This window comes from Eumetopias jubatus, unplaced genomic scaffold, assembly GCF_037043125.1.
Source record: "Eumetopias jubatus isolate StellerSeaLion01/CBP00866 unplaced genomic scaffold, mEumJub1_p1.0 scaffold_2, whole genome shotgun sequence".
Taxonomy (NCBI): Eukaryota; Metazoa; Chordata; class Mammalia; order Carnivora; family Otariidae; genus Eumetopias; species Eumetopias jubatus.
This window is the reverse complement of record NW_028274808.1, coordinates 158,486,478-158,514,060: the sequence shown is the minus strand read 5'-3', so window position 1 is coordinate 158,514,060 and position 27,583 is coordinate 158,486,478. Positions and strand designations below refer to the sequence as shown.

Genomic DNA, 27,583 nt, shown 5'->3' with positions numbered 1-27,583 from the left:
GGGAATGATTGCTATTCTGTTTTTAAATATTGTGTATCTCCAGATGTTACTCGTTGCCTGTGACGTGTTTTAAACCAATATATTTCATTGAGCCAACAGTATGGGAAAATACGTACCCTACCTGGTTTCCCTCATTAGGAAATATTACCCTAATCAATGAGAAGAATATTGCTGTTTTTAGAATGCCTAGCTTCAAAAAAAAAAGGACATTTAATTTTATAAGGCCTAAAGCAATGTGTAGACATTTTCATGTTTATAAAAGTTACCCCTAATTCAGATCAATTTTAGGAACACTGTGAAGATCCTTAGGGATCTCACTATGAAAATCATTTTCCATAAATCAATAACTGGTGCTTTGGTTTAGTGGAGTCCAGAGAATAGTTTTCTCAATATCTGCAAGTTTGTTTTAATGTTTTAATGGATTTTGAAATCATAGTCATTGATTCCCATTTAAAAAAACAATAAATGTGTCTAAGCTTTGGGTGATGTTAGAAAACAAATAAGAAATTATCCTTTTAAGAGATAAGTAATTGTCCCAGTAAGACTTCACTGTGAATGCTAACAGTGGCAACTTTAGTGGTTTTTATTGGTGACAACTGAATATTTACGCTAGTAAGTGGGGTTTCTCAGCAGAAGGCTTTTAAGGTTTTTAAAGGAGGATTTTGTTAGCAGTTGAAGTAGAGTCAGGTTTTTGTTTGGCTTTTTCTTTTTCATTCTTTTAACCAGATTTTAAAAAAGAAATCTTTGACTTAAATCCTTAAAAGTCAACTTGAACGGATAACTCGTGTGTTCTTTTTAAATTGTTTCAATCTCTTCGTTTCTAACAGTGTTTTATGACTAATCTATTGTGAGGGAATGTCTGGGTAAAGTTTTGGGGCCTTGAGTGAAAATAACTAGACTAAATGCATGAGTCACAGCTGACCTAAAAATAATTCTTAGGAAGTGATCTATTTCCCAGTTTTCTCCAAGGACTAGACAGTGCTGTTTCTTAAAAGAAAGAAAAAATAGAAAGATAAATGTGTTTTTAGTTATTGTTAGAAAAAGAATAAGAGAATTAACTCTGGAAATTTAGTTTCTGTGGATCTTTCCACTTTGTACTTGATTTGGACATTGTCTTTTAAACTTTGATGTACCAGAAGTTCAAATGAGATATGGGTAGTATTTTAAAATTTTAAACCTGTATACTTTTCTACCCAGCTAATATTCTTTGCTTACTTTCCTCTGCTTTTTTCATACCTTTTTACTCTCCAGAACTGCCTAAAGTTACAGAAGGTGCGTAACACCTTTTCTTTTTATTCTATTCCATATATTTTTTATTACTTACCATTGTTATGTATTGTTGGTTGCATATTTTATGAAATTGTGCATAGGGACAAGTTTATTACCACAAAATCCATATAGTAATAAAATTAATGATAGGATTCATTATTGACTTCCAAAGGACTGTTTCATGGAAGAGAAAATACTTCTGAAGCAGTATGGTCGTTTAAAATATTTATTTATTTTAAATAATCTGCTTGTGTAAGGAGCTGTACAGAATGATTTGGGCAGTCCCTGCCCCCTAGTGGCTAAAGATGTGAGCTAAAATGGACTCGTTCAAAGGCCAGGGAGCTAGGTGATACCTGTCTATAAACTATTTATATACTGTAGTTCATAATTGCCTGTATCAAAAGTTTTGTTCCCCCTTTTTTTTTTCTGGGACATTATCTAAATCTGTCTAATTATCATTCTTAAGAGTAAATCATTTATTACTTTGAGTTAGTTGTTTTTTTCCTAGAACAAATTAACATATGTCCAGTCATGCTGAATGTAAGTATTTCATTTGCATACAAAATAATGAATATTTAAAGTGTCCAGAGGTGGTGATTTAAATCGTGTCCCATTAAGTTTATGAAAATCAATAACTTTATTTAGAGTTTTAGTTAGGGGGTAAAAAAAATTTTTTTTTTCACTTTACCTCTCCTAACCTCAAGCTTTATATAAAATCCCACAAGCTAAGTGTACTTTCTCAAAAAATTGAACTGAAATGTTTATCCAGAAGACACCTTACATTTGACCTCTTGGTCTTTTGTTAAGCATGAAGACTAGTTAAATTTTTGTAATTTCAAACAGCCATGTTATTGTTGCTCTTGTTACTATAGACTTGTTGAGAAAACTTTTATACCTGATCTTTAGAAATTTTATTAATGCATGTGAAATTGTTTTAAACAAAGAAATGGAAAATTCATTTAATATTTTTAATACCCAAAATAAATTGTGAATACATTTTTCATTTCAACTAAAAGTTATTTGGAAAAAAAAAACATAACAAGGACAAAAAAAGAACAGAAGAAAAATGTTACCTGGGGAAAAAAAGGAAAGCAAATTATTTTTTATGTGCCCTAAATTCATAGTCATTGTTTTGTTAGAGCAAAAACCACCTCAGATAGGAAAAAAAAGATTAGACTTGTTTCCACATGTTTTGTTTCTGGTTTTGCATTTGTTTTTGTAGTTTAATTATGTTTGGGAAATTGTTCTAAAGCCTATTTTAACACTTAAAAGTGAGCAAATTAGACTGCATGCTTTGTATTTGTTATAATAAATGTTACAGTAAACATTAACATGCATTTTTTTCATAAAAATAAGGGTTTTTTTTTAATATTCTGAACCATTCTTTCCTATTTTTCAGCCACTAAATGTGACCTGTGCTTATAACTGACTATAAGTACTGTGTTATTGTCCTCCTACTTTTTTACTACTTTATTTTTAATTTTTACCCTCTTTAAGAGTCTGTTCCAAGTGGAGAAAATCAGAGTGTGACAGGAGGTGATGAAGAAGTAGTAGATGTATACCAAGAGTTAAATGCAAGAGAAGAGCAGGATATTGAAATTATGATGGAAGGCTGTGAATGTGCAATCTCTAATGCTGAGGCCTTTGCAGAAAGGTTGTCCAGAGAGCTGCAGGTGCTGGATGGGGTAAGACCTTTTTATAATCTGTAAATGAATGATGTGTAGTGGATTGAGAAGACCGGTGATGTTCAGATTTTACTGCCTCAGCACCTAAGCCTTTATAGTGTGATTATTGCCGCCTCTCTCTGTAAGCACATTACCAGATGCCTTATCTTTCACTGCTCTTGTTTAAAAGACAGAACCATTCCTGTTAATCAGGCCAGTGAAGGCAGTTGGCTGAGGTTGGGGATTTGGGGAGGTTCTTGACACAAAGCAATGGAAGTAAAAGTAGCCGACCAGAAACCATCTTGGGGTTGCTTTCCCCCAGCCTCTGAAACATCACAGAATAATTCAGTGCAAAAGAATAGCATTTTTGTGGTTTGAAGAAAAAAAAATAGGTACAAATCAGAAATAGAAAAATTAGTTTGAAATAAGTGAATCATTTACCCAAATGGAGCAGAGTAAGTATACTGAAAACAAGGAGCTGGGGGAAAAGGATGTTTGGCTCCCCTGCTCAGATGTTTTGGGATAGGCTCTTTTTAATTTGTATGCACAGTTTCTGAGTCTATAAACTAAATGCACATCTTTAGAAAGTAAAAAGCTAAAAAACATAACTAAAAATAACACCACTAGTGTGAGATCTAGTGAGAATCTAGGACAAGAATCTAGAACAAGAACATGTGGTGTTTTTTTTGTTTTGGTTAAACAAAGTAAGCATTTAAGAAAAACCCTCAGAGAATGAGGAATATTTTAAAGACAAAGAATTTTGAAATTTTATACATGAAAGGTGTAGAATGTATGAGGTTGAACTCAGGCCCAGTTTACAGGTCTATAAAACTCACTGGAAGCTAAGCTTAGAAGAAACTTCAAGTTGTTAAAGTGGAATTTGTCCTGGACAAGGTTGAGCCCCAGGTCTGCTACTTGAGAGATCTATTCAGTGGCCCAGGGGCCTGCTGACTCTTACAGTTGGGCTGCACTTACAGTTGACTTATTATGAATAGCATATAAAATAATATGTGAAATTATAGCATCAACTGTCCAATGAAATTCTTTTCATTCCTGGTCTGGCCCAGGTTTTTTCCTCATACTCTGTTACCTGCCTTCTTAGTGTGGCTTAGTGGTTTATATTTTCTTTTCTAATGAGTATTGCATGTATGTTACAAGTTATCACCTTGCTTCCCAGTTTTATGTTGGATTTGACAGCTTCCATATTTCAGGAAATTTAGAATCAATAGTCAGAATCACTTAGAAAACAATGATAAGGGGATGGTGGTTTGTTCCTGCTTTGCCTGGAAAAAAACATACAGTAGTTGCAAAAAAAGAAAAGAAAGAAGACAATAGAAGGAGCTATCTTATGGATATATAGTCTGTGGCCCTGTGGTCTTATGGTCGTGGCTCTTCCACATCATGTAAGTACCAATTGTACTACAGTTATAAATTAGTTCAGTGTATCTTTCAAACACTGATATACCACTGCTACCCTCTTGACTAAGGTATTACACAGGTGGTTATACTTTTTTTAGCATTTTACAACAATGTTAAGAAGTACAGAAAATTTTTGTAGCTGGTAGAATTGGAAGTGTCAGAAATGGGAGTATATCGGGGTGCCTGGGTGGCTCAGATGGTTAAGCATCTGCCTTTCGGCTCGGGTCATGGTCCCAGGGTCCTGGGATCGAGCCCCACATTGGGCTCCCTGCTTGGCGGGGAGCCTGCTTCTCCCTATTCCTTTACTGTTACCCCTGCTTGTGCTCTCTTGCTCTCTCTGTCAAATAAATAAATAAAATCTTTAAAAAAAAAAAAAGAAATGGGAGTATATCAACACTAATGATACATTGTGGGACAGAACCCTACTTGTACAGTCTGGGAAAATATAAAACACTGAGGCATGGTCTGTAACCCTGATAGGGAGGCAAGTGTATCTTCTTGAAATACTGTGTAAAAATGGAACATAAACATAAAGTGATAAACTGAAATAAACGTTTAGATGTATACCAATCTTTGTTACTCAGGTGTCAAAGGGATTTAGCAATATTTCATCTTACGCTTCTTTTATACATTTAAATAATATGAAGAGTTACTTTTGTTTTTCACTTTGTAGGCCAACATCCAATCAATCATGGCCTCTGAAAAGCAAGTGAACATCCTGATGAAGTTGCTGGATGAGGCTCTAAAGGAGGTAGATCAGATTGAGTTGAAACTGAGCAGTTATGAGGAAATGCTCCAAAGTGTAAAAGAACAAATGGATCAGATCTCTGAAAGCAACCACCTAATTCATCTTAGTAACACTAATAATGTAAAACTCCTGTCTGAAATAGAGTTTCTTGTGGTAAGTATGGTGGTAAATTGCTACCACCAACAAAAAAAAAACAAAAAAAATATATAGTATATAAAACCCAGTTGTAAACATTTTCTAAATTCCTTCTGAGAGTAAGATTTAAAATAATTCCAAAGACCTTATGATACTATTGAGTAGCATCTTACCTGTAAATTTCCCAAAATTACATGTGCAAATGGTGTATTTATATATATTCCAGAACCACATGGACCTGGCCAAAGGTCACATAAAGGCCCTTCAGGAGGGAGATCTTGCTTCTTCTAGAGGCATCGAGGCCTGTACCAATGCCGCTGATGCCCTTCTGCAGTGCATGAACGTAGCTCTCCGTCCAGGTATGTTCATTAGAAATGATAAAATCTGACCAAGAATCTGAGACTAAGCCTGTAACTTGGTATAAAGCTTTTAACAAGAAATACATGGGGCAAGTGGTTTAGGGTGACTGTAGTATTAGCTCCTCAAACCAGTTTCACTTCTTTCCAGACGTGTTTCTGTTGGCACTAAGAACTTTTTCATTTTAGTTCCTGTGTTTGATCACCAGTGACTCTAGTTAACACCATGATTTTTCTCTGGTACAGTCTACAGAACCTAGCACAGAGTCGATGCTTTGATTAGACCAGAGAGCATGAGGTTTTGTTAGGCAAGTGGTTCCAAAACTTGAGTTTGCTCAGAATCATGGAGAGGGTTTGTTAAAACACATATTGCTAGGGCCCAGCCCCAGATTGAGTAGGTGTGGACCAAAGCTCCAGTATCCACATTTCCAGCAATTCCCAGATCATGCTGATGGAGGACCACACTTGGAGAACCACTGTACTATACTGTTTTCTTCTCTTGCTTACCTTTTATAAAGCAGATGAATAAACCAATAAAACTTTGGGGTCTTCAAAACATAAATGTGGATACTGATATAAATGTATTCATTGAAGATCAGAGAAATCTCTTTACCTGTTAAATCAGTCAGGAACTGTTCTGGTTTCAGGCCATGACATGCTCCTGGCAGTCAGACAGCAACAGCAGCGTTTCAGTGATTTACGAGAGCAGTTTGCCCGCAGACTGGCCAGTCACCTCAACAACGTTTTTGTTCAACAGGTAATTTTATTTCATAATAAAACTGGCATGTTTCTGTAGCTTTTTGATATATATGTTTCCACAAAAATTGTAATGTGTTTAGTTGGGATCACAGTATATTCTTTCACATATTTATTCAATTTTGAGATCTTTAAATAAGATTTTTAAGTATTTGCTCATAGGTGTATGTTGGACCTCAACTGTCTCCTTAGGTAGACAGTCTAGTTCCTTTTAGCTAAAACTCTGATTCTAGAAATCAAATAAATAACTATGCTTACTTATTACAGATACCATTTATATGTTCTTATTTAGAAAAGTCCAAACTTGTTACATGTTTGCTGCTTAGCCTATTTTATTTTTCAGTATTTTGAGGTGAGAACCAGGACTTGACTCAGGTGTTTTAAATGTTTCATTGGCTGTGTGTATTTTTATATATGAGAAAAATAACTATGGCTGATTTGTAAATTCCATTTGATTTAATTTTATATAAACCCTTTGTCTACATTTTTATACGGAAAAGGAGGTTATAATTAATGTTGTGGCAATTATATTAATATTAATAATATTAAGAGTACCTTACAGGGATTTGAATAGAAGGCATTTTAATCTGGCATAAGAGATTAGGTTTCTTATGTTTTTCATCTCTTATTGTTATTGGACAAAAAAAAAATTGAGAGAAATTTTGTTCAAGAAATGCTGTCTGAAACATTGGATTCTTGTTTTCACTTTGCAGTATTCTAAAACAATTGTATTTACTATATTTTGTTTCTGATTAGTTTACTCAGGCCCTCCTTCAACTCTATAACAGGTCCTACTTTCTTTCGGTGCCTGTGAGTACATCAGATTTGGCTCAAGCTTTTCTGATTCCTTTTTTTTTTTTTTCCTGTAAAGTTTGCTAAACTTAACAGCAGCAGAATCTTAAAAGATTATAACTTTACTGACTTAAGCTGCCTGTTAACCATATTTATAGCAGTTTTTTAATGTCCCATAGCAAAATGTTTATTTTGGCCAGAAAGGCATTTCATCTCCTTCTGCTTGCCTCTTTTCCTGTTATTCTTTCACTCACTCACTCCTTCATTTATTTAGAAACCTTTTACCAGGTGATTGGGATGCATACCAGACATTTACTTGGGATAGGTGAGAGGCTGATCCTGTCCTCAAGTGGCTCACAGTCTAGAGGAGGGAGGTAGATACACTTAGGAAGGGTCAATGTTATTGTAGTGGTCACACCTGGGAGCATAAAGGAAACCCATCTAGCTAAGGGTGCAAGGGAGACATTGGGGAAGACTCTCTTAATGTTTCACTTGACCTGAAAAATATCAATAAAAAGGTAAATCTAGAAGTCACACAGGAAATACTAATCACACTTTTTTGCATTAGTATTTTAATATTTATTTCTGCCCAATTCCGTAGTTTTTAAAAATGACATTGTTGATAGTGATGTTATCCACATTTGTAGAGGGCATTGGAAACGTTGGAATGTTGGAATGTTACTGTAGGTAAACAGTAGTCCTTTCTGCACCCTTCATTGTTTGTTGTAACATGTAATTAATTTATGATTTTGCTTCCTTGCCTTGTAAACTAATGGCTTTGTTTACTATGAATGCTTCCAGTTCTGAAAATCTAATATGTATTGTTACATGTGAGTGATGCATGTTGAAAAACTAGAATGTTGCAACAACCTAGGATATGCTGAAGAAAGTGGAGGAGGGTGTCCCAAGTACAGAAAAGAGATTTTTCTGTGTGTTGAATTCAGTGCATCAGGCTACCTAGCGAAAGAGTTGGGAAACATGGGTATTTTCTATTCCTGGTTGTGGAACAAATGAGCGTGGGAAAAGTTGATTACCATATTATAGTATATCTCTTTGTCAATCAGCAGATTTTCATTGTGTGCCTCTTAAATACTTGTTTCAATATGTAAGAATAAGAAATGGCTTCTACACTCCAGATACTTCTAAGAAGGCTTTAAGACTAATGTGCTTAAAGCTCTACAGCAATGCATATATGAAACTATTAATTGTATGAGTACGTATACATAGTTTATATATGCATGTACAAGTGCTAAAAAGTTTTAATCAAAAGTAAGTTTACTGAGAATTTAGGTAGTCAAGTATGGCATCATGGATAAGATAAGACTTGAACAGAGTCTGCAATGCAGTTTTTGGCAAATGTATATATATTCAACATATGTAACTACTGTATAGAAGAATACAGTGGAAATAATCTGTTGATCACAACATAACAGTAATTTAAGAGCACTGATTCCCAGTCTTTTTAAAATTCACACATCAGTAAAATTAAAAGAAATAACATTTGGAGACTTACTAAGTCACCAGTTTTTTATTTTACCAAATAAAAACTTTAAAAAAGAAATCTTGCCATCTACTTTCACTATCTTTTTATCTTGGCACTAAACAAAAAGAATATAACTTCAGATTTCCAGATTAAATACATTTCCCTTTATGAGAAACTCTCTGCCATCATTTTATTTGTTTCTCAGTGCCATAGGCCAGTAAAAAACATCTTCACCTTTGGGAATCACTGATCCAGAGCGTGCTATGATACAGCTTTCATATTAGTCCTTCCACATAGCTATATTCCTTTAATGAAACTTGAAATGCATTTTTTTAATATTCACTTCTTACTATATATACATATAATAGAGTAATATTTTTAACAATTGACTAGATTCTTTTGACTCTTCTAGATCTTACACACTCAGCTTCCATTGAATTTATAGACTCTTACCTATAATTTTTACATTTACGAGGGATTTATATATCTAAGAAGATATTCAACTAGAGAATCAGGTCAGTTACACTAATTAGGATTCCAATACTGAAAACACGCAGTCAGATTAAGGCTAACGAAATTGAGGAAATACTTGCATAAAATGTATGTATTTAAAAAACTCTTTTGGTTGTCTTTTGAAAGATTCGGCTTGAAAGGATAACTCTTCTCTGCCTTTTTTGTCCCCCTTGGGTTCTTCAGAGACCTCATAATTCTGTACATTTTCTTTTGCAATATGATGAGAACTTATTATCCACCGAACTAAAAGTACACCTGGGAAAAACTGAAATTGTGGGGGTTTTGCTATATGCTTGAGCTTGGGAATTTTTCTTTCAACGTATTTTTATAGAAACATCATATAGTAAAATAAAGCCTGTAAAATATACCACCAATGTCCAGTTCATTTCACAAAAATTGTTTCCTTAAGCATGTTTCACCATTTCCTAAACATAGGTAAATTATCTGTAGTTAAAAGCTTAGGAAGAGTTAGGATTATTTAAGATCAGCTTTTGTGATGTTTGTTGGAACTGTGCTCAGACTTTCTTTTTTCTTTAAGAAAACGAAAATAAACATGCCATTACACAGAAAGAAAGAGTTCCCAAATCTTGAGAATTTTTTCAGCATTTCAAATGAGTGTATCATTTCTGTTTGAAAATCAGTTACAGTGGTTAAGAGTACGACGGTGGAGCCAAACTTCCTGGATTCAAAACCCTGACTCTGCTACCTCCTAGCTGGGTGACCTTTAGCAAGTTAATTAACCTCCTTGCACCACAAACCCTAGTAATATATACACTAATGAAAATTTATAATGTATTAAGTTTGTAGAAAATGTGTCTGTCTTAGATTAGCTGAACACAGAGCTCGACAGGGGGCTCAGTCGCATGACTGCAAGGTCGTGACCCCAGCTAAAAGCAAGAGTCAGATGCTTAACTGACTGAGGCCACGCAGGCACCCAAGTTTTGCTATTTTTTAAATGAGGAGCAAAGTACTTTACAAAGTTATTGTGAACATTAGAATTTATATATATATAGAAAGAGAGCACACTCAACATGACAAAAGGCGTTCAATAAATTGTTATTGTTAACAATTTATTATTATTTATAATAACTTTATTTTTTAATTTAAATTCAATTTAATTAGCATATAGTATATTATTAGCTTCAGAGGTAGAATTTAGTGATTCATCAGTTGCATACAACACCCAGTGCTCATTCCATCAAGTGCCCTCCTTAATGCCTATCACCCAGTTACCCCATCCCCCCACCCTCAGTTGTTTCCTAGAAACTTTAAGCAATGTCTTAATTTTTTTTATTATATAGAGAATAAAGTTGTGTGCACATGAGAATTCTAGAAGTGACCATAACTTACACTAGTGATTGAATTAAACAGTTTAAATATGTAATTTTCCTATTTCCTATAGTTATTTTAGAACAGTTTCTCTAAAATTAAATCTTCCGTTAGCACTAATCACATTTAATCCATCTTAATAGTAATGGTTTGAAGATCATTATGTTCTTAATATTAGAAGGCAATTCTTCAGGTGATGGTGATCTTAAAATGCTGTTTGCAAAAGAAAGCTTTGAATAGTAACATGTGAAAGAGCTTTATAAATTGTAAAATCCTCTACAAACAATAATTAGTTCTTCCATTTTTAGGGGAGAAGGTTTTTAATTGAAGAACTTTCCTGACACTAAATTAAGTAATATAACTTAACATGTAATGGCTTGAGTAAACAGTTGCAGAAGAACATAAACAATAATTTTGAATCTTAAATCATTGAGAAAAGTTAATGAGAAAGACTGGGATGATGAAAGATGTCTAATATTATTATTAATAAAGAATTTTAAAAATTAACCTTTGGCACCTATAATGAGACATGAAGTATAGTCCAGTGGTAATAACTGTGTGTTTTATTTAAAATGATTAATTCTTTTCATATTTATCGTTAGTCTTTACCTCACAGAAAACATGTAGGTGCCCAGGCATTCCAAATATATAGAATAGTTGCATTTTTCAACACTAGCTCTTAGTCCACAATGATTCTTTTGGAAGATGTCATTGTTTTATATTTAGTCAGCCATCCAAAAAAGAATGTTCACATAGGTCCTTGCTCCCCTATCTAAAACTCTTGGGGTCAGCTGTGTTTTTAGAATTTTTCAGATTTTAGTAAAGTAATATAGTACATATACTATGTATTATATAACCACTCCAGGAGGGTCTGGAGCAGGGCCCTGTGATTAAGCACACAATGTTCCTACAGCAAAAAGTATGAATAGTCATTCCAAACACTATAAATAGCCTCATGTCAGTTCAGGTCAAGTTTTGCCATTAAAATAGATTTGGCACTGAATTTAAACAGAGGTTTTAGAGCTTTTTGTATTTTAGAAGTACAGAAAGGGATTGTACACGGTATACCTTGTATATAACATCTATAATAGCTATGCACTTGTGTTGCCTTGCCCTTTCTTTTTCTTATTTTAAATTGGTCAGCCTAGTTTTCTGATACTCTTCTGCTTTCTCTAGTCTAATTTCCTAAGTATCAATAATCTTAATCTTAAGTAATATCAGTAATTTTAATCTTTTTTTCAGTAATTTTAATCTCAAATAATCCTTAATCTTAGAAATATACTGATTATTCTACATAGTTTTATATGGAATTTCTATATAATGGGTCCTTATTTTTTTTTTAATCTCCATTTTAAATTGGGGATATAATCTTACAAGAAAAAAATTCTCCAACAGGCTGATTTGAAAGCTTTAATGAAGAAGGAACTCAACGATGGTTTTAGTACTTGGCATGTCTTATTCTCCTATCTTTCTTGCTCTAAAGGTACTTCTCAATTGCTAGAGAATTCTTCATTGTCTTAGACCAGGAATTTTTTTCTGGATTGTCTGTAGTTAAAAGAAATGGTTTAAAAAATCCATAACCATGGGGCTCCTGGGTGGCTCAGTTGGTTAAGCGACTGCCTTCGGCTCGGGTCATGATCCCAGGGTCCTGGGATCGAGCCCCGCATCGGGCTCCCTGCTCGGCGGGAAGCCTGCTTCTCCCTCTCCCACTCCCCCTGCTTGTGTTCCCTCTCTCGCTGTCTCTCTCTCTCTCTCTCTCTCTCTGTCAATTAAATAAAATTTAAAAAAAAATCAAAAAATCCATAACCAAAGTTCTTATTTTGTGTCTATAGTAAAGCATATAAATTAGATAGAGAAAAGAAATCTCTTTTAAATTAAAAGAATTTAAATTCAGGGGCAACTGAGTGGCTCAGTTGGTTTTGCCTCCAACCCTTGATCTCAGCTCAGGTCTTGATCTCAGCGTCATGAAATCGAGCCCTGTATCAGGCTCCGTGCTCAACACAAGAGCCTGCTTGAGATTCTCTCTCCCTCCCTCTCCCTCTGTCCCTCGCCCTCTGTCCCTCTCCCTGTGCTCTCTAAATAAATAAATAAATAAATAAATAAATAAATAAATAAAATATTTAAAAAATAAAAATAAAAGAATTTAAATTCAGGATATTTATAAGCTAATTTATGTCAGCTAGTATAATACATATACAATTAGGTTTAGGTAACTTTACTAGGAAATGAGTTAACCAGCACCAAAACTCAATCACTGTGTCATTTTAATAGAATGCTAACAAATAAGTTCTGACTAAGCAAATTAGATTGAGTCAGAATTACATCAAATAAATCCATATTGTTTTTCCTTTTCCTTGTTCTTGGGAACTTATATTTTCAAGGGGGAATTTACTCCTTTAATCTTTCAACTCCTCATCCCTTAGACACTAGCTTTGAGTTCATGACAAATATTGACAAAGTAGCAGAGAGAGCTAGATTGTTTCCAAAGAGGGCTGGGAAGATTTTTATTGTGTTTGTTTGTTTGTTTTTTAGATACCAGTAACTGGTAGGCATTTGCAGTTTTTGAGTCTGGTTAAAATGATTTTGTTAGATATGTTTTTTGTTTTTTTTTTTTTTGCTGGTAGTCTTTTTCTTGTTCCATGAGTCATTGTTTGCGTATAACACCCAGTTCTCCATGCAGAATGTGCCCTCTTTAATACCGATCACCAGGCTAACCCATCCTCCCATCCCCTCCCCTCTAGAACCCTCAGTTTGTTTTTCAGAGTCCATAGTCTCTCATGGTTTGTTAGATATGTTTTTAAAAGAAAATGGAAGTGTGACTCACATGACTAAGGTTCCAGTTCTTCCCTCCAGCGTGACCTGAGTAAATCACTTAAGCCTTTAAGTTTCAGTTTCTTCTAGAAAATGAGCTCATTGGAACAGATAATCTTCCAGGCCTATATTTTTCAAAACAAAAGTCAGGATGCATCATCTAAGACTGACTGATAACTTACTAATTTATTTACATAAAAGCCTTGTCAAGGTTTTTAAATAAAATCATGTGTAGTTATTTAACAAATTTCTAAAAAAACTAAAATTACACTATTATTAAGTATTATCCAGGAAAGCCCAGGATATCATCATCTGTGGTGCTTCCTAGTTCTAAAAGTTTATATCCTATATGCCCTTAATCTGTTGTTTTAAATATTGTAGACTCTAATAGTAGAAACACCATAGATACAGACAATTTGTTTTGAATGACTTCCCTGTTTGATGTGTTTCTCGGTACAGTTGTATCATGAGGTTTATTTGCTTAGTAAATAGTAAAATGTACGGTATGGGAGAGACAGGCTTGATTAAAACATTCATTGTCAACTCCTTTAGAAGATGAAATGGGTAGTTGATTTATCCCAAAGTGCCATTCTTGCATGTTTATGATTATTTTATGGTGATGAGGTTCGGTAGATTTACACAGGATGATAAAAGAAAACAAGTAAGTACTCAAGTTTTTATCCCTCTCTTCTTTTGCTTTTCTTTGGCTACATTTGGTCATTGTTTAGACTTTTCAATCGCAACATGTTTCTTTTACTGTCAACATATTTATTGACTTATTTACAATATCACCAACGTATTTATTGACTTATTTACAATATCACTCTAGGGTCATGATCAGAGTTCAACTCTTGCTCAGCACTCTGTTGAACTGGCTTTACCCAACCATCATCCATTTCATAGAGACTTGCTTCGATATGCCAAGTTGATGGAGTGGCTGAAGAGTACAGATTATGGAAAATATGAGGGACTAACAAAGGTATGAGTTTGATATCAATTACTCACTGAGTATAGAATATAATCTAGAATCAAGACGTCATGTATTCAGTTCTCCAAGTGACATTTGAAGTACTGTAGTACCTTCTTAGTGAAGCAGAAACGAATTGAATTTCTGAGTGCTCATTAAGGGAGAACACTTATTTTATTTAGTTGGGTAAAGAAGAGCTAAATTTCGAACTTCAGTTTAATATAGTAATAGGCTGTACTGTGGCCTTAAGCATCATTCGGTTTCGTTAAGTGCAATAATTATTTCCTGAGTTTCTTTACAAGCAATATAGAAACTAGAGACTAGAAGATATATAAGTAAGGTGTTTGCCCTCTAAGAATTCATAACCTGTTCAATGAAGCAAGTACAGAGTGCCTCTTTATTAAGCAAGCATTTCACTATTCCAGGCACATGGGGCCTAACAAGCCCTATTTCTAGAGAGCCTCACATCTGACTGGGAAGAACAATTACACTTAAAACAATCAGCAAAACATTAAGTGCTAAACTGAAAATGAGTTTAAATGCATGGCAGTTTAGAAAAGAAAAATCCATGTCCTAAAAACTTCAGGGCAGAAATTGGACTTGAATTGAGTTTTAAATAATCAATGGGATTAGATAAACTAGCAAAGAGAGAAAGGGTATTCCAGGGATGAGGAGCAAGATGTGCAGACAGAGGTGGGAAAATACGCCCTTTTGTCAGGACAATGGAGAATGCAAGCCTATGAAGCAGAAAGTTCATATTCTGGAGCAGTGAGAAATTATGTTGAAAAAGATGAGCCATGAGACCTAACAGCATTCCTCATACATGGGAAAAGACTAGATGAGGCAAATTCATAAGAACCTAATATAATAATTCAGATGAAATGAAATCTGACCCAGGAAGATAGTGGTAGGAATAGGGAATAGGAACCAAAAGAGAGACTCCAAGGAAGGGACAGGATGATGCCAAACTTTCTAGGCTTGGAGATTAGAAGAGCAGTGCCAGAAACACCAGCAACTGCAGAAGATGAGTCATTCGTTCATATATGAATTGAGCACCTGTTATGTTCTACGTAAGTGCTAGAGATACAGCACCAAAGGAAACGGGCAAATGCTTGCCTTCTCAAAGCTCATGTTTTGGTGGAGAAGGACTTGACAAAAAAGTCAGTTGTGTAGTATGTTAGAAGGTACTGCTGAGTGCTCTGGTGAAAATAAAGCAGGGAATGCTGGGAATGGGGAAGACTATAGTTTGAAATAAGGCATCATGAGAAGATAACATCTGAGCATAGATTTTTAAAATGAGCAAGGATGTGGGGTGCCTGGCGGGTTCAGTCAGTAGAACATTCGACTCTTGATCTCAGGGTTGTGAGTTCGAGCCTCATGTTGGGTGTAGAGATTACTTAAAAATAAAATCTTAAAAAAAAAAAAAAACAGGGCTGAGCAGTGCGAGTTTCTTGGGGAAAGCTTTCCAGGCACAGTACAAGTGGTCTATGGCAAGAGTATGCCTGGTGTCCTGGGGGGAGCAGCAAGGAAGCACTGGGGTTGGAGCCCAGAGCACCAAGGCCTGGACCTTAGAAGGAAGGTAGGAGAGGTAAAGTGGGGGTGGGGCGGGGCAGATCTGGAAGGGACTGTGTGCCATGGTAAGGACTTGGCTTTTACTGTGAAGGAGCTGGGGGAGGGGGTTTTGGTAGGCTTTGAGCAGTAGAATGACATGATCTGATTTAGCTTTAATAAATGGCCATTGTGGCGGGAAGCCATGGGTACAATACTTTTGCACTTCTGCTGTGACCTTTAGTATTGGAATTGACCATGTCACTTAGGGAGCTGAAGAATTGCTACCTAATTCCAGTATATAAATAGCTATATTTATATATCAGACATAAGAGCAGTTTGCTTAAAATTCTGAAATACCCTGAAAAACATGTAAACTCTTTTAAGTTTTTACAAATTTGGAGTTTAAAAATTAAAAAATTAAGTAATGCATAACTTAATTTTAATAATTAGTAATAATTTAATTATGTGGACAATATGACCTGAAAACAATGTTCTCGAATTGGAAAGAGTGATGTGTTTTTTTTCTTGGAGTGAAAACAAAAATATTGAGATTGTTAATATAAAAGCTCTTCCCTTCAACCCATGTGCTTGTGACAGAAAATTTCCTAACAGAATTTAGATAGCAAAATCATCTTATTTTTTGCTAGTTTTGCTAGCCAAAGTTTTTCCTAGTATTACTCAAAAAATGGTGTTATCTTTCAGAGTGTTTTATAATGAAGATTATTCTCTCTCAGGAAACTAATGTTTATACATGAACCCATTTTATCTTCATACTTACTGAAATAATTATTACAACTTCCTCTAGTGTTAGGTTCATGCTTCATGAGAAGGCAGAGGATTAGGTAGAAATTTATGAGCACTATGATAAGAAAAAAGCAGGGTGTACATTCCTATCAATGTATCAGTATGAACACACTTGGCATGAGGACATTCTTGTATATCAGTCTTTATGTTTTCTCCTCAAAGTGCCTTTGCCCCCTTAAAGTAAGATCTGGCTCCCTTTACTTCTAAACTGAGATAAGAAAGAGGACATAAACCTTGGTAAAATAAATAATATTTTCAAAGTATAATTTTAAAAAAATGCTTTTCAAAAAGAATATAAGTATCCTGGGGTATTTATATATATCTTGTCAGCTGTTTTAGATAAGACTACTTTTGTTTTGCAGAATTAGTCTTTTAAGTGTTCTGCAACTCTACTGTTGTGTTATATTTTGTTTTGTTTTGTTTTGTTTTCATTCAACAGAATTCTGATTTGGAGATATCTTAAGGAAAAATATTTACAGTACTGGAATTCTTCTTTTGAAGTTTTAGGAGGATTAATATTTTGAATAATTAAACATTATTATATCTCCTTAAGAGTTTTGTGCCAACAAGTGCTTTGCCCCTAGTGAATATTCAAATAAGTAAAGTAATCAATAAGCTTTTTGCCTAATTGTGTTCTCAGTGAGTATTATTGCCCTATCTTTATATATAATGCAGTATTCATGAATGTAATTTAAGTGAAGAAATAAGGCGATAGCCAACCTAGCAATGATTTATGGAATCATTCTCTGCTCACAGTATAGTTTTGATTGACAATATTAATGAGCTTTTTAAATGAAATTAACTTATTTCCCAGGAATGTTACTTGATCCTGTGGTTTGAACTTTTGACAGACTATGTATTTTACCTCATAATCTAATTTGGTTGCTGAAGTTATCAAAAACAGGAATTTTATTAAAAAGGAAGAAGGAAGAAAGGAATGAAAGAAGGAAAGAAAGAAAGAAAGAAAGAAGGAAACAGACAAACCAGTACTTCTTTAGTAAGAAATAATAATTAAATGCAGATACTGTTTGCACTTGATTGGGTGTACACAGCTCTCATACTTTCTGGCAGGAAAAAGAAAAGCCTTTTTCCGTTCTTTAAGGGATAAGAATCAGTAGGCACTGCCCCAGCTCTGCTTAGGGCTGAATCGAGTTTTAGTGTACATAATTAGAGCTTAGGGAAATAGTTCAACTGCCCAGATTCCTTCTTCCCCAGGACTACAACCCCTATATGTGGCTCTGGGTTATTCATGTAGGGCAGTTAATAATAGAGATGTTCCATCCATGCTTGGGGAGGAAATGAGCTTTCCTCTCCTAGTAATCTCCCGAGGTTGATGGTCAGTCTTGAAGATTACCCAGATTTCTTCTCTCAACCTCAGTTCTGCATTTGTGGAATTTACCCATTTGTGTAAAGAAAAAGTAAAATATAGAGATCTTGGTAAGACTGCACAGTCAACACAATGTAAAGTTGAAAAGACTGCCAGAAACAACAGTATTTAACTCATGATAGTTAAATGTAAGGTGCTGTATTCAAGGTGCTAAGAGGCACCTCATAAGAGACATCCTTCAGAATTTGGTAAATGAATGAACTGATGGTTACACCTGTCTGTGGTCTTTCCCACCAATGAGTTCTGTTATGTAGCTGGAAAAAAGGTATCCAGTCATTCAAGTTGCAGTGGAAAAGGGGGTGATTTTCAGTAGTCTGCTCATGTCACTGTTTTCTAGATACCAAAGAGCTGTTTTGAAATTGTTTAAATTGCTTGGGGAGTAATGTGCACTTTAGACAATTTGGGTATTGGAATGCAATCTGTTACATTGAATGATTTGAGTAGAAACCACAGATGAAGATTTCATAAATTACGTGAAACTAATTTTCTGTTTGTCAACTATTTACTGATTTGCAGTGATCAGTATTTTTATGAGAATTTAAGCTTGAAAAAGTGAGACAGCCCAGTGAAATAGGAATTAATTTTAGGGTATATTTTAATTTATATTTGCTTTTAAATTTATGCAAAGATCATAGGAAAGAATTGCCCATTTGACTGTTTTCCTTACAGAGACAATGTGGGAGATATATATGGATGGCCTACAAACTGAAAAACCAAGGATTTATATACTATGTTTCATCCAAATACTATTTTATAAGGATATATCTATAAACTAAGAAAATCAGTGGTAACCTATGAGTCAGGATACAAATATTCACATAATATATACCTTTTGAAAGGCGCACCTGATGTTTAAAGCAACATAAACCTGCTCTAGAGCTGAATGTATTGGGGAGCCTGGGTCGCTCAGTTGGTTAAGTGTCTGCCTTCAGCTCAGGTCATGATCCCAGGGTCCTGAGATTGAGCCCCACATTGGGCTCCCTGTTCCTCAGGGAGCCTGCTTCTCTCTCCCTCTGCCTGCCGCTCCCCCTGCTTGTGCTCTCTCTCTCTCTGTCAAATAAATAAATAAATCTTAAAAAAAACTGAATATATTAATTTGAAATTATAAAGGAAGCTGAAGCTTAGATTCCATGATAAATTTAAAAGAATAACCAAGTACAGTTTTTCTCCTGTGGATTTATTTAAATTTAGTCTCTATATGGCATTTAACTTGGGACTTGGTAAAATATAGGGTCTCCCACTGGTGAAGAATCCTTCCTGAGAGCATAAAATATTTTTATGTGATAGTAAGCAGATATGATGAAGAAGTAAGTTTGTAAGCATACAAACAAAATTATAGATGTTTCCATTTGAGCTAGAATAAATCCAATTTGTTTTTAAAAAATGATTGTGAAAACTGTAAGATGTGCTAATTATAATTAAATTCTTGTTGAAAATAACTTATTTTGGTATACCTAAATACCCTAAGCTTATTGAAAATAGCCTATTTTTTTTAAAGATTTTTATTTATTTGACAGAGAGAGACACAGCGAGAGAGGGAAACACAAGCAGGGGGAGTGGGAAGCAGACCTCCCGCTGAGCGGGGAGCCGGATGTGGGGCTCGATCCCAGGACCCTGGGACCATGACCTGAGCTGAAGGCAGTCGCTTAATGACTGAGCCACCCAGGTACCCTGAAAATAGCCTGTTTTTGATATACCTTAATACTTTAAGTTGACAGGCAACACTGACTGAATGTGCTCCTTTGTTGCTGTTGACTGTCCGTCGGTATGATTGTTTTTAAAAGCAACATGGCAGGATGGAGGAATGGCTATAAAAATTCCCATATTCTTTAGCCCTGTATTTCCACCCTTAGGATATGATTCCAAGAAAACAATTCATTAAAGATGAAAAGGTTGTTGTAACATCGTCTATCATAGCAAAACATTGAAACCACTTAAGTGGCCTCTGCTAGGGGATTATTTGCTGAATTGCGGTACATCAACAAAGCATAACACTGTATAGTCATTAAAGTGTGAGACTGGAGAAACATGATTGCTCTGACCCAAATATCTTATATAGTATGAGTGCACCTCTATTTAAAATATATGAAAGATAATGCATAAAAATGAAAATATAAGTGTGAGATTATGTTCAACTTCATATTTTTGTGAATTGCTGTTTTGATGCCTGTTCAGTTTTTTTTTAAGACAGAAAATAGCCAACTTTTTAAATCCTATGAAATACATCAGGATTTTAGACCAGAAAGTTTAAAGCAAGCACAAAGGATTTGGGGGGACTGAATTGTTGTATTTGTTTTATTAATAAGAAGTACCTGTTACTTTTATTTTAAGAATTACATGGATTATTTATCACGACTATATGAGAGAGAAATTAAAGATTTCTTTGAAGTTGCAAAGATCAAGATGACTGGCACAACTAAAGAAAGCAAGAAGTTTGGTAAGCTTAGACACCTCAGTTCATTGTTTTTATTCTATTAAAAGTGGTTTTATTTATGATAATTCTAAGACTTTTCAGAGCAAGGTGGAAGAAGATACAGTAGAATTGATGAAAAAGTAAGTCTGATGCGTTGGTTTGATTTATAGTTACTTCACAGAACAAATATTTGTATCTGTAAATATGGCTTTTACTAAAATTCTGTAGTAGATGAATCTGACAGCAATTGTGTATTCATGCCATAATTGAAAGCATCTATTCATGGGAAAAGTAGTTGACCAGAAAATGAATTGCAGTCTGGTCGAGAAAGTACAAGGCTAAGAGACATGTTGAGAGTTCAGTTTCCAACTTCCTTAAAAGGCCTTTTTTAGCAGTTGGTGGCAAGTCATTGATCTCTTAAGTCATTGCTCTTTATAGGGAAATGAAAGTAATTCCTGGCTTCTTACTTCTCACTGGCTATTTTGAATCAAAAAGAAAGTTTGTGTTTCCTCCCGGGTCAAGCTGTAAAAATGTCACCCAAATTTCTCCTGTGATTATAGTTATTTTTCCTAAGAGATATTTTTCAAGCATGCTAAAATTGTTGCTTTTAAGTATGTTAAGTGGACAGACGGAAACATGATTTGAAAAGGTAACCAGTGAAAGTATCAAGTTGCGAGGAAGGTGATTTGCGGAGGCCACTTTCTGCTCTTGCATGTACCCATCTCTGGAGTTCCTTTTTGGATGGAGTTCTGTGCCTATTCAAGTCAAAACCTGGCCTTAAATGGCTACAATGTGTACTCCTCAGTGTGTCTGCATAGTTCCCCTTTAGAATAATGAGTTTAGCATTTGCTTGTTGAAAGGAGCCTATGCCCTAAGCAACTTCTGGTAATCAGGAAACAGGATTGAAATTGATAGCACATCTTTCCATTCTTATCCTTTAGGACAGAGAAGACTGTCTTTAGTGGGTAATTATTTAGTAATTTGCTGTTGTTGTTGTTTTTTAATTCAACACTAATATATTGATTATACTAGTCCGGACTTTTGAAATGTTTTGAATCTGTGTACAAATATGTTACACTTAGGTAAAGATACTGATAAGAATCTTGGGACCATAGGCTTTTGGAAACAGAAATGCTAACTCATCCTAAAGGTTATTGTTCTTAAACAGCAATGTGTTTATATCCTTGTTAATGTTTCACTGTGGGTATGTTATGCTTTTTTTTTTTTTAAGTAAGCAGCATATTAATTCAGTTACATGTTTAATGTTTCCATTTAGTATATTTGTCACCACTTGTTAGTGAACCATTGTATTTTGAGAGAACTCTTCTACAGTATATGAAAACTGGAGGCAAAAGGGAAATCTTTCTAAAATTATCTCCTTAGGAGGTCATTAATCCCATTATCATAATAATTTATCAGGCCTAAGGTTCACATTGAGATAAATGACATAACAAAAATGTAATTTGAAACAAGTACAATAGTATCTTAATGGTATCATTGCATTAACCTGAAAATTAAATTTTTTCTTTTTCTTCCTCTTGGGAAGTTCTTAAATTATTTTGTTTAAAATATTTTTAAATTAGAAGTTTAGAAGGCACTTTTTTAGTTTTAAAATAGCATTAAAATCACATTTCTTCTTATGTATCAAATAATAACAGGAGAGTAATTTGTAGTGGTTGATGGCACCAGAAAGTCATAGTTTCAGTTATTTTGATATCAGCTACAAGAGAAGAAAAACTAAATAATAAACAGAATTCAGAGGAAAAGTTAAATACAAATGACTTAAATTCTAAATAAGGTAGAATGGAAATTTTTTTAAATATCTTTTCAGTGATTCAAAATGTGTTTAAATCAGCTTTTAATAGTAATTATAATTAAAATAGAAACCTGAAATTTTGGAAAGATAACTTGTCCATGAATCAAAATGAAGTAATTATAAATAAAATTTAATTTTTTTGTTTTTTACTTGCTCTGAAAATTCTGGGTCATAGATACTAATAAGAATAGAAAGTCAGATTGAATGTACTTTACAAAAGGAAATGTATAGTCAATATAGTCATAGAGATACGGGGGAATACTCTCTTTTTGAACCACTTTTTTTTTTAAGATTTTATTTATTTATTTGACAGAGAGAGACACAGCGAGAGAGGGAACACAAGCAGGGGGAGTGGGAAGGGGAGAAGCAGGCTTCCCGCGGAGCAGGGAGCCCGATACCGGGCTTGATCCCAGGACCCTGGGATCGTGACCTGAGCCTAAGGCCGACTCTTAACGACTGAGCCACCCAGGTGCCCCTTTTTGAACCACTTTTGACTCAACTTTAACATCACTTTAATTCACGTAATTCAGAATAATGTTAAAATACCAGCAAATATCTTTTCTTTGTGTTAAGGTCTTTACATAGGTAATTGCCTTTTTTAATTAATAGGTTTACTTTGATAAACTCAGAGGCATGAAATTTTCCACTCAAGAATGATATTTTGGTGAGGTTTCTTCCCCTTGTGTTCTACAAATATACTTAATGAAATAGCAGGCAAACGAAATTTAGAAATTATTTTTAAAATCACCAATTTTTTCTTTCTACAGCTGAAATAACACACACACACAATTATTTTAGTCCCTTAACATATGCATTTATATAATTACTGCTTCCCTTGTATTTAATATTCCAAATCTTAAAAGTGGTATGTCAAAATTACATTTTGTAATTTTGTAACAATGTTACAAAAAAGCATTCTATGTTTCTCTACTAAACTAAGAATCTTGTTGGTTCCTAGAAAATTCATTTAATAAATATTAATTACCTATTATATAATAAGCACTGCTAGGTACTGAGAATGCAGCAATAAGCAAAGACCCTACCTCATGAAGTATACAGTCTAATGGGGATTATTTAAAGATATGGAAAAGGTTACCTGAAGGGGCACCTGGGTGGCTCAGTAGGTTAGGCATTCAACTCTTGATCTCAGTTCAGGTCTTGATCTCAGGGTCGTGAGTTCAAGCCCCTACTTTAAAAAAAAAAAAAAAGTTATCTGAATACTGCTTGTTGCTGATAAATAATATAGGCTTTGATGAGCCCCAAATTATAATTAATTGGCACTACTAGTAACTGTATTCTTCATTGGGTACAAAAAAAAAAGTATGAAGTGTCAGGCTTTGCTCTGAAACTGGTGAATTTAGTATAGTGACACCTTAAGGCCTCCAGAAGGTACTGTTCAGATTGGACAGCTAGTAGCTCCAGCATGATCCCTGCTTACCACTTTAATGTCTAGCCTTGGTGTTTCATACTCCCTTAAGCTTCATGTAGCTAGGGCTGCACAGATAGATATATCCCTGGTATGACAAGTTAGTAGCTTTTACTTGGGTTTTGCCTTAAAGTTTGGTAGGAATAGTGACAAATTGATACATTGTTCTGTTTTTAAAATATTCCCGGGTTATAGTTATATTCTTTATTTTTCTCTTTAATTCTATAATTTCTTTCTTTGCCTTTCACATTAACTTCTAATTTGAGTTCAGAATGTTTCACAAGATGATCTCTATAATTGATCTAATAAATATTAGAGAGAAGTTTTAGAATAAAAGAAATGCCAAATGGCCCTAAAAGAGCTCAAATTCCTGTATTAAGCCTATTCCTTTGGCTTTAGCCTCCCATCCACCCATCTCCTGATAATTAGTGTTTTGATATATACTTGCCATTCTAGGTGTTCATAAAGCCAGTTACTAAGTAGTTCAGCTTGATATTTTGAAATGAATTTAAAGCCCCACTCATGTAATTTTTTATCAGATATGGTATAACATTGTTCAGTACAATGGAGACTCCTCTCAGGAGTTTTCAGGGAGTGAGAATGTTGATGCGCTTAATGTCTAAGTCTACAACTTCATTCTAATAAATTTCCACTTTATTATATTTTTACTTGACCATATAATCTCATTCATATGTGGAATTTAAGAAACAAAATGAACAAGCAAAGGCAAAAAGAGAGAGAGAGAGACTAATCAAGAAACAGACACTTTAAAACTATAGAGAACAAACTGAGGGTCACCAGAGAGCAGGGAGGGATGGGTTAAAGAGGGGATGGGGATTAAAGAGTACACTTATTATGATCGAAATAAAATAAAATAAAATGACTTAAAAAATGTAAAAAACACTTTTACTTGAACTGTTTTTTTTTTTCAGAAACCAAAACTTACAAATGTAGTCTTTTAAATTTTAAGCACGCTAGCTCCATAAACTTAAAAAAAAAAATCGTTTAAAAGTATTGGGGAAGGGGTTGACAAATATAGATATTTTTACCTGAATATTTGATTAAAAACAAAACATTAGACTAGTAAAGTTTTTTCTCTCAGAATTTGTCAAACAGTAGCTGACCAACTAAACATATGTTGCACCTCTTGTTACTTGATGCTCATGGTTCTTTGCATGTGTCTTTTAAACTAGAGCTTTAACTTCCTCTTGTGCATGGTTTGTGCAAATTGCAGTTTATTAACTTGTCTTTGTCTTTGATGCTTGCAACCTAATCCATCACAGCTACACTGCCTCGAAAAGAAAGTGCTGTCAAACAGGAAACAGAGAGTGAGTATGCTTAGTGTATTAGTAGGTATTCTCAATGCATGTTTGTTTAATGTCTAGAAATTAGTTTTTGTCTTGAAAAAAGTTACACCAAAAATATTGATTGCTCTGAGTTGCCAGGTTCGATGAAAGAAAACCAACATCATGGTTGTGGTATGACTACATTCAAGAAATGTAATTCAAAATCTATGGTGGGTAGTCAGAAATTTATGAAAAGGCTTAACCATTAAACTTCTTTTCAGGCTGTGTTTAGAAATTATAAAAATTCTTTAAAAAAAAGAAATTATGAAAATTCTTATAGATATGGTCAGATTTTGCATAATGAAACCAAAGTTTATCTTTAATTGTCCTTATTATGTCTTCATCTGTCCCTTCTGACCATCAGCAAATAATATAGGTTAATTCCGAAATATTTTAGAAGATTAAAAAAATATTTATTGTTTATATTTAATTCTGAATAAAAATGTTACATTTTCTTGTAAAAATGAAAGCCTTTAATTCCTTGATAGATGTAGAATATTGTCCAGCCACATTGTTCTCATTTCTCCTCAAAGATGTCCCATATTATGTAGTTCATGATGTATATATTATATTTTAGTTGTATTTTAAGTATAACAAGTTTTCAGGGTGGTTTTTTCCTCTTCATTTTGTATAGTTTTTAAAGAGCTGTAGTTAATCACTTATTGTAAAAGCAGAGTTTCTGGGTTCAGGAATGTTTTAAGTTGAATCATATGTAATTGACTTTTTGTAGGCAAGAATGATCGAGTATTGGCAGATTCGTATGGTTCACCCCAATATTTTCATTTAATGTGGAGGCTAGTAATATTGGGATATGGCCGTTTTCTTCAGAAACAAAAAAAGTCATTAAAAAATAAAAATAAATAAGTCATGTTAGCTAGTACATTAAGGAGTCATTGGCCTTCATCCATACTTATGTCTTTTGAGTAGGAAGGAAATCTTCATCTACTTTAGTCTAGAAATATGGCAACGTTGGTGGTACTGGGCAGGGTATAGATTATGTGATCTTTAAGACCCCTTTCAGTCCTATTCTGTAGATTGTAGTTTCACTACTCTTTGTAATATGCTCAAGAATAGGACACAAATGTTAATGAGAGCAGGACACTCTACAGCCCGCCCCATGCGGTAGACTTGGGTGATAAGAGCACTGAAGACAAAGACAGTAGAAGACAGCCCTCGTTTACGCTATGGGTCTTTTATTCATGAAGGTCACAACTGTCAAAGTTTTATTATTTCTTAGGTCTTCATGGAAGTTCTGGGAAATTAACTGGATCTACTTCTAGTCTAAATAAACTCAGCGTTCAGAGTTCAGGGAATCGCAGATCTCAGTCATCTTCTTTGTTGGATATGGGAAACATGTCTGCCTCTGATCTCGATGTTGCCGACAGGACCAAATTTGATAAGGTAAAATAATATAACAAGTATGTCTTAAACATTAACATTAGTTTTCTAATAGCAGTTTATTACTGCTTTAAGTGTGTTCAAGGATTTGGGCTATGTTGGCTCTCTAAATTAACCATATCTTTTGAATTCTGAATTTGTAAAAAATACTAGCCAAATGGCAACTGAAATGTGTATTATCAATTCATTGACATAACAGCTTAATTAAAATTTATTATAAATCATTAAGAGCTTGTATCTCTAAGTTCTTTGAGCCAATTACAAAGTAAAGAGGAAATAACAGCTTTTATGAAGCTAAACTGTTGTCTGCGATGCATTAAGTTTAAAAAGTTTGTCTCTGTGTTCCTCTTTCCAGATTTCAAGTGAATAATTATTGTGAGTTTTATTTTAGGTATGTCTGGCCCTGTTAAGCCTTGATAGTTCTGCATCGTCCTATCAATCTTGGAATAGTTTCTTTTGGGATTCTGTTGAGATTATACATAAAGCATCTATGATCCCTACAGAAAAGTGAATTAAATGTAGAAGATTTTTTTAGCATTTGGTGCAGTTCATTTTTGTTTTCTTCAGATCTTTGAACAGGTACTAAGTGAACTAGAGCCCTTGTGTCTGGCAGAACAGGACTTCATAAGTAAATTTTTCAAACTGCAGCAACATCAAAGTATGCCTGGAACCATGGTATGGCTCATATTTATTTATTGGCTAACATTGATAATCTGTAGGATAATTAGCCTAATTAATTGTCACACTTTCAGTATCAGAATAGAAAAAGAAAAAATTTATGATGTAAGGATTTTTTTCAGTAATTTTTGTCATACCACAAGATAATAAAAACAGTGATAGTTGGAGTTGGAGCATCTTATTTAATATTCCAGATTGTCTTTGACCTAAATATCCTCTAACTTAGTGAGGGGGAAATGTCTGAATTTACTTTGTAAAAAATATTATTAAAAAATAAATTTTAGCATTTTAGTAATCACCAAGAAAAAATACAATTTTCAAAAGAAAAAAATATTTGAGTGTGTATACCATGGTCTAGCAAAAAAAAAAAAAAAGAAGAAAGAAAGAAACAAGCCCCGAATCTGAACCTTGCCTATGCCTTTGTTACTAACTAGCTCTGAGACCTTAAACCAAGTATTTAATCCCCAGTTTTCCTTATCTGTACATTGAATATATTAATACCTGTTCAGCATGCCTCTCAGG

The 27,583-nt window shown here is 34.2% G+C and overlaps 1 protein-coding gene across 3 annotated transcripts in view; it reads left to right on the top strand.

Annotated features, from left to right (window-relative positions):
- Window positions 1–27,583, top strand: part of EXOC1 (exocyst complex component 1) — a 66,922-nt gene that overhangs the window by 22,842 nt on the left and 16,497 nt on the right. For 2 of the 3 annotated variants that reach the window (XM_028100688.2, XM_028100689.2), the window contains exons 5-13: window positions 2,767–2,954; window positions 5,026–5,253; window positions 5,462–5,594; window positions 6,239–6,348; window positions 14,105–14,254; window positions 20,316–20,421; window positions 24,923–24,967; window positions 26,223–26,386; window positions 26,951–27,058. In XM_028100688.2, coding sequence (XP_027956489.1) covers window positions 2,767–2,954; window positions 5,026–5,253; window positions 5,462–5,594; window positions 6,239–6,348; window positions 14,105–14,254; window positions 20,316–20,421; window positions 24,923–24,967; window positions 26,223–26,386; window positions 26,951–27,058 — 1,232 coding nt within the window. The remainder of the gene's footprint in view (window positions 1–2,766; window positions 2,955–5,025; window positions 5,254–5,461; window positions 5,595–6,238; window positions 6,349–14,104; window positions 14,255–20,315; window positions 20,422–24,922; window positions 24,968–26,222; window positions 26,387–26,950; window positions 27,059–27,583) is intronic. The other variant, XM_028100691.2, reaches the window with a different exon arrangement.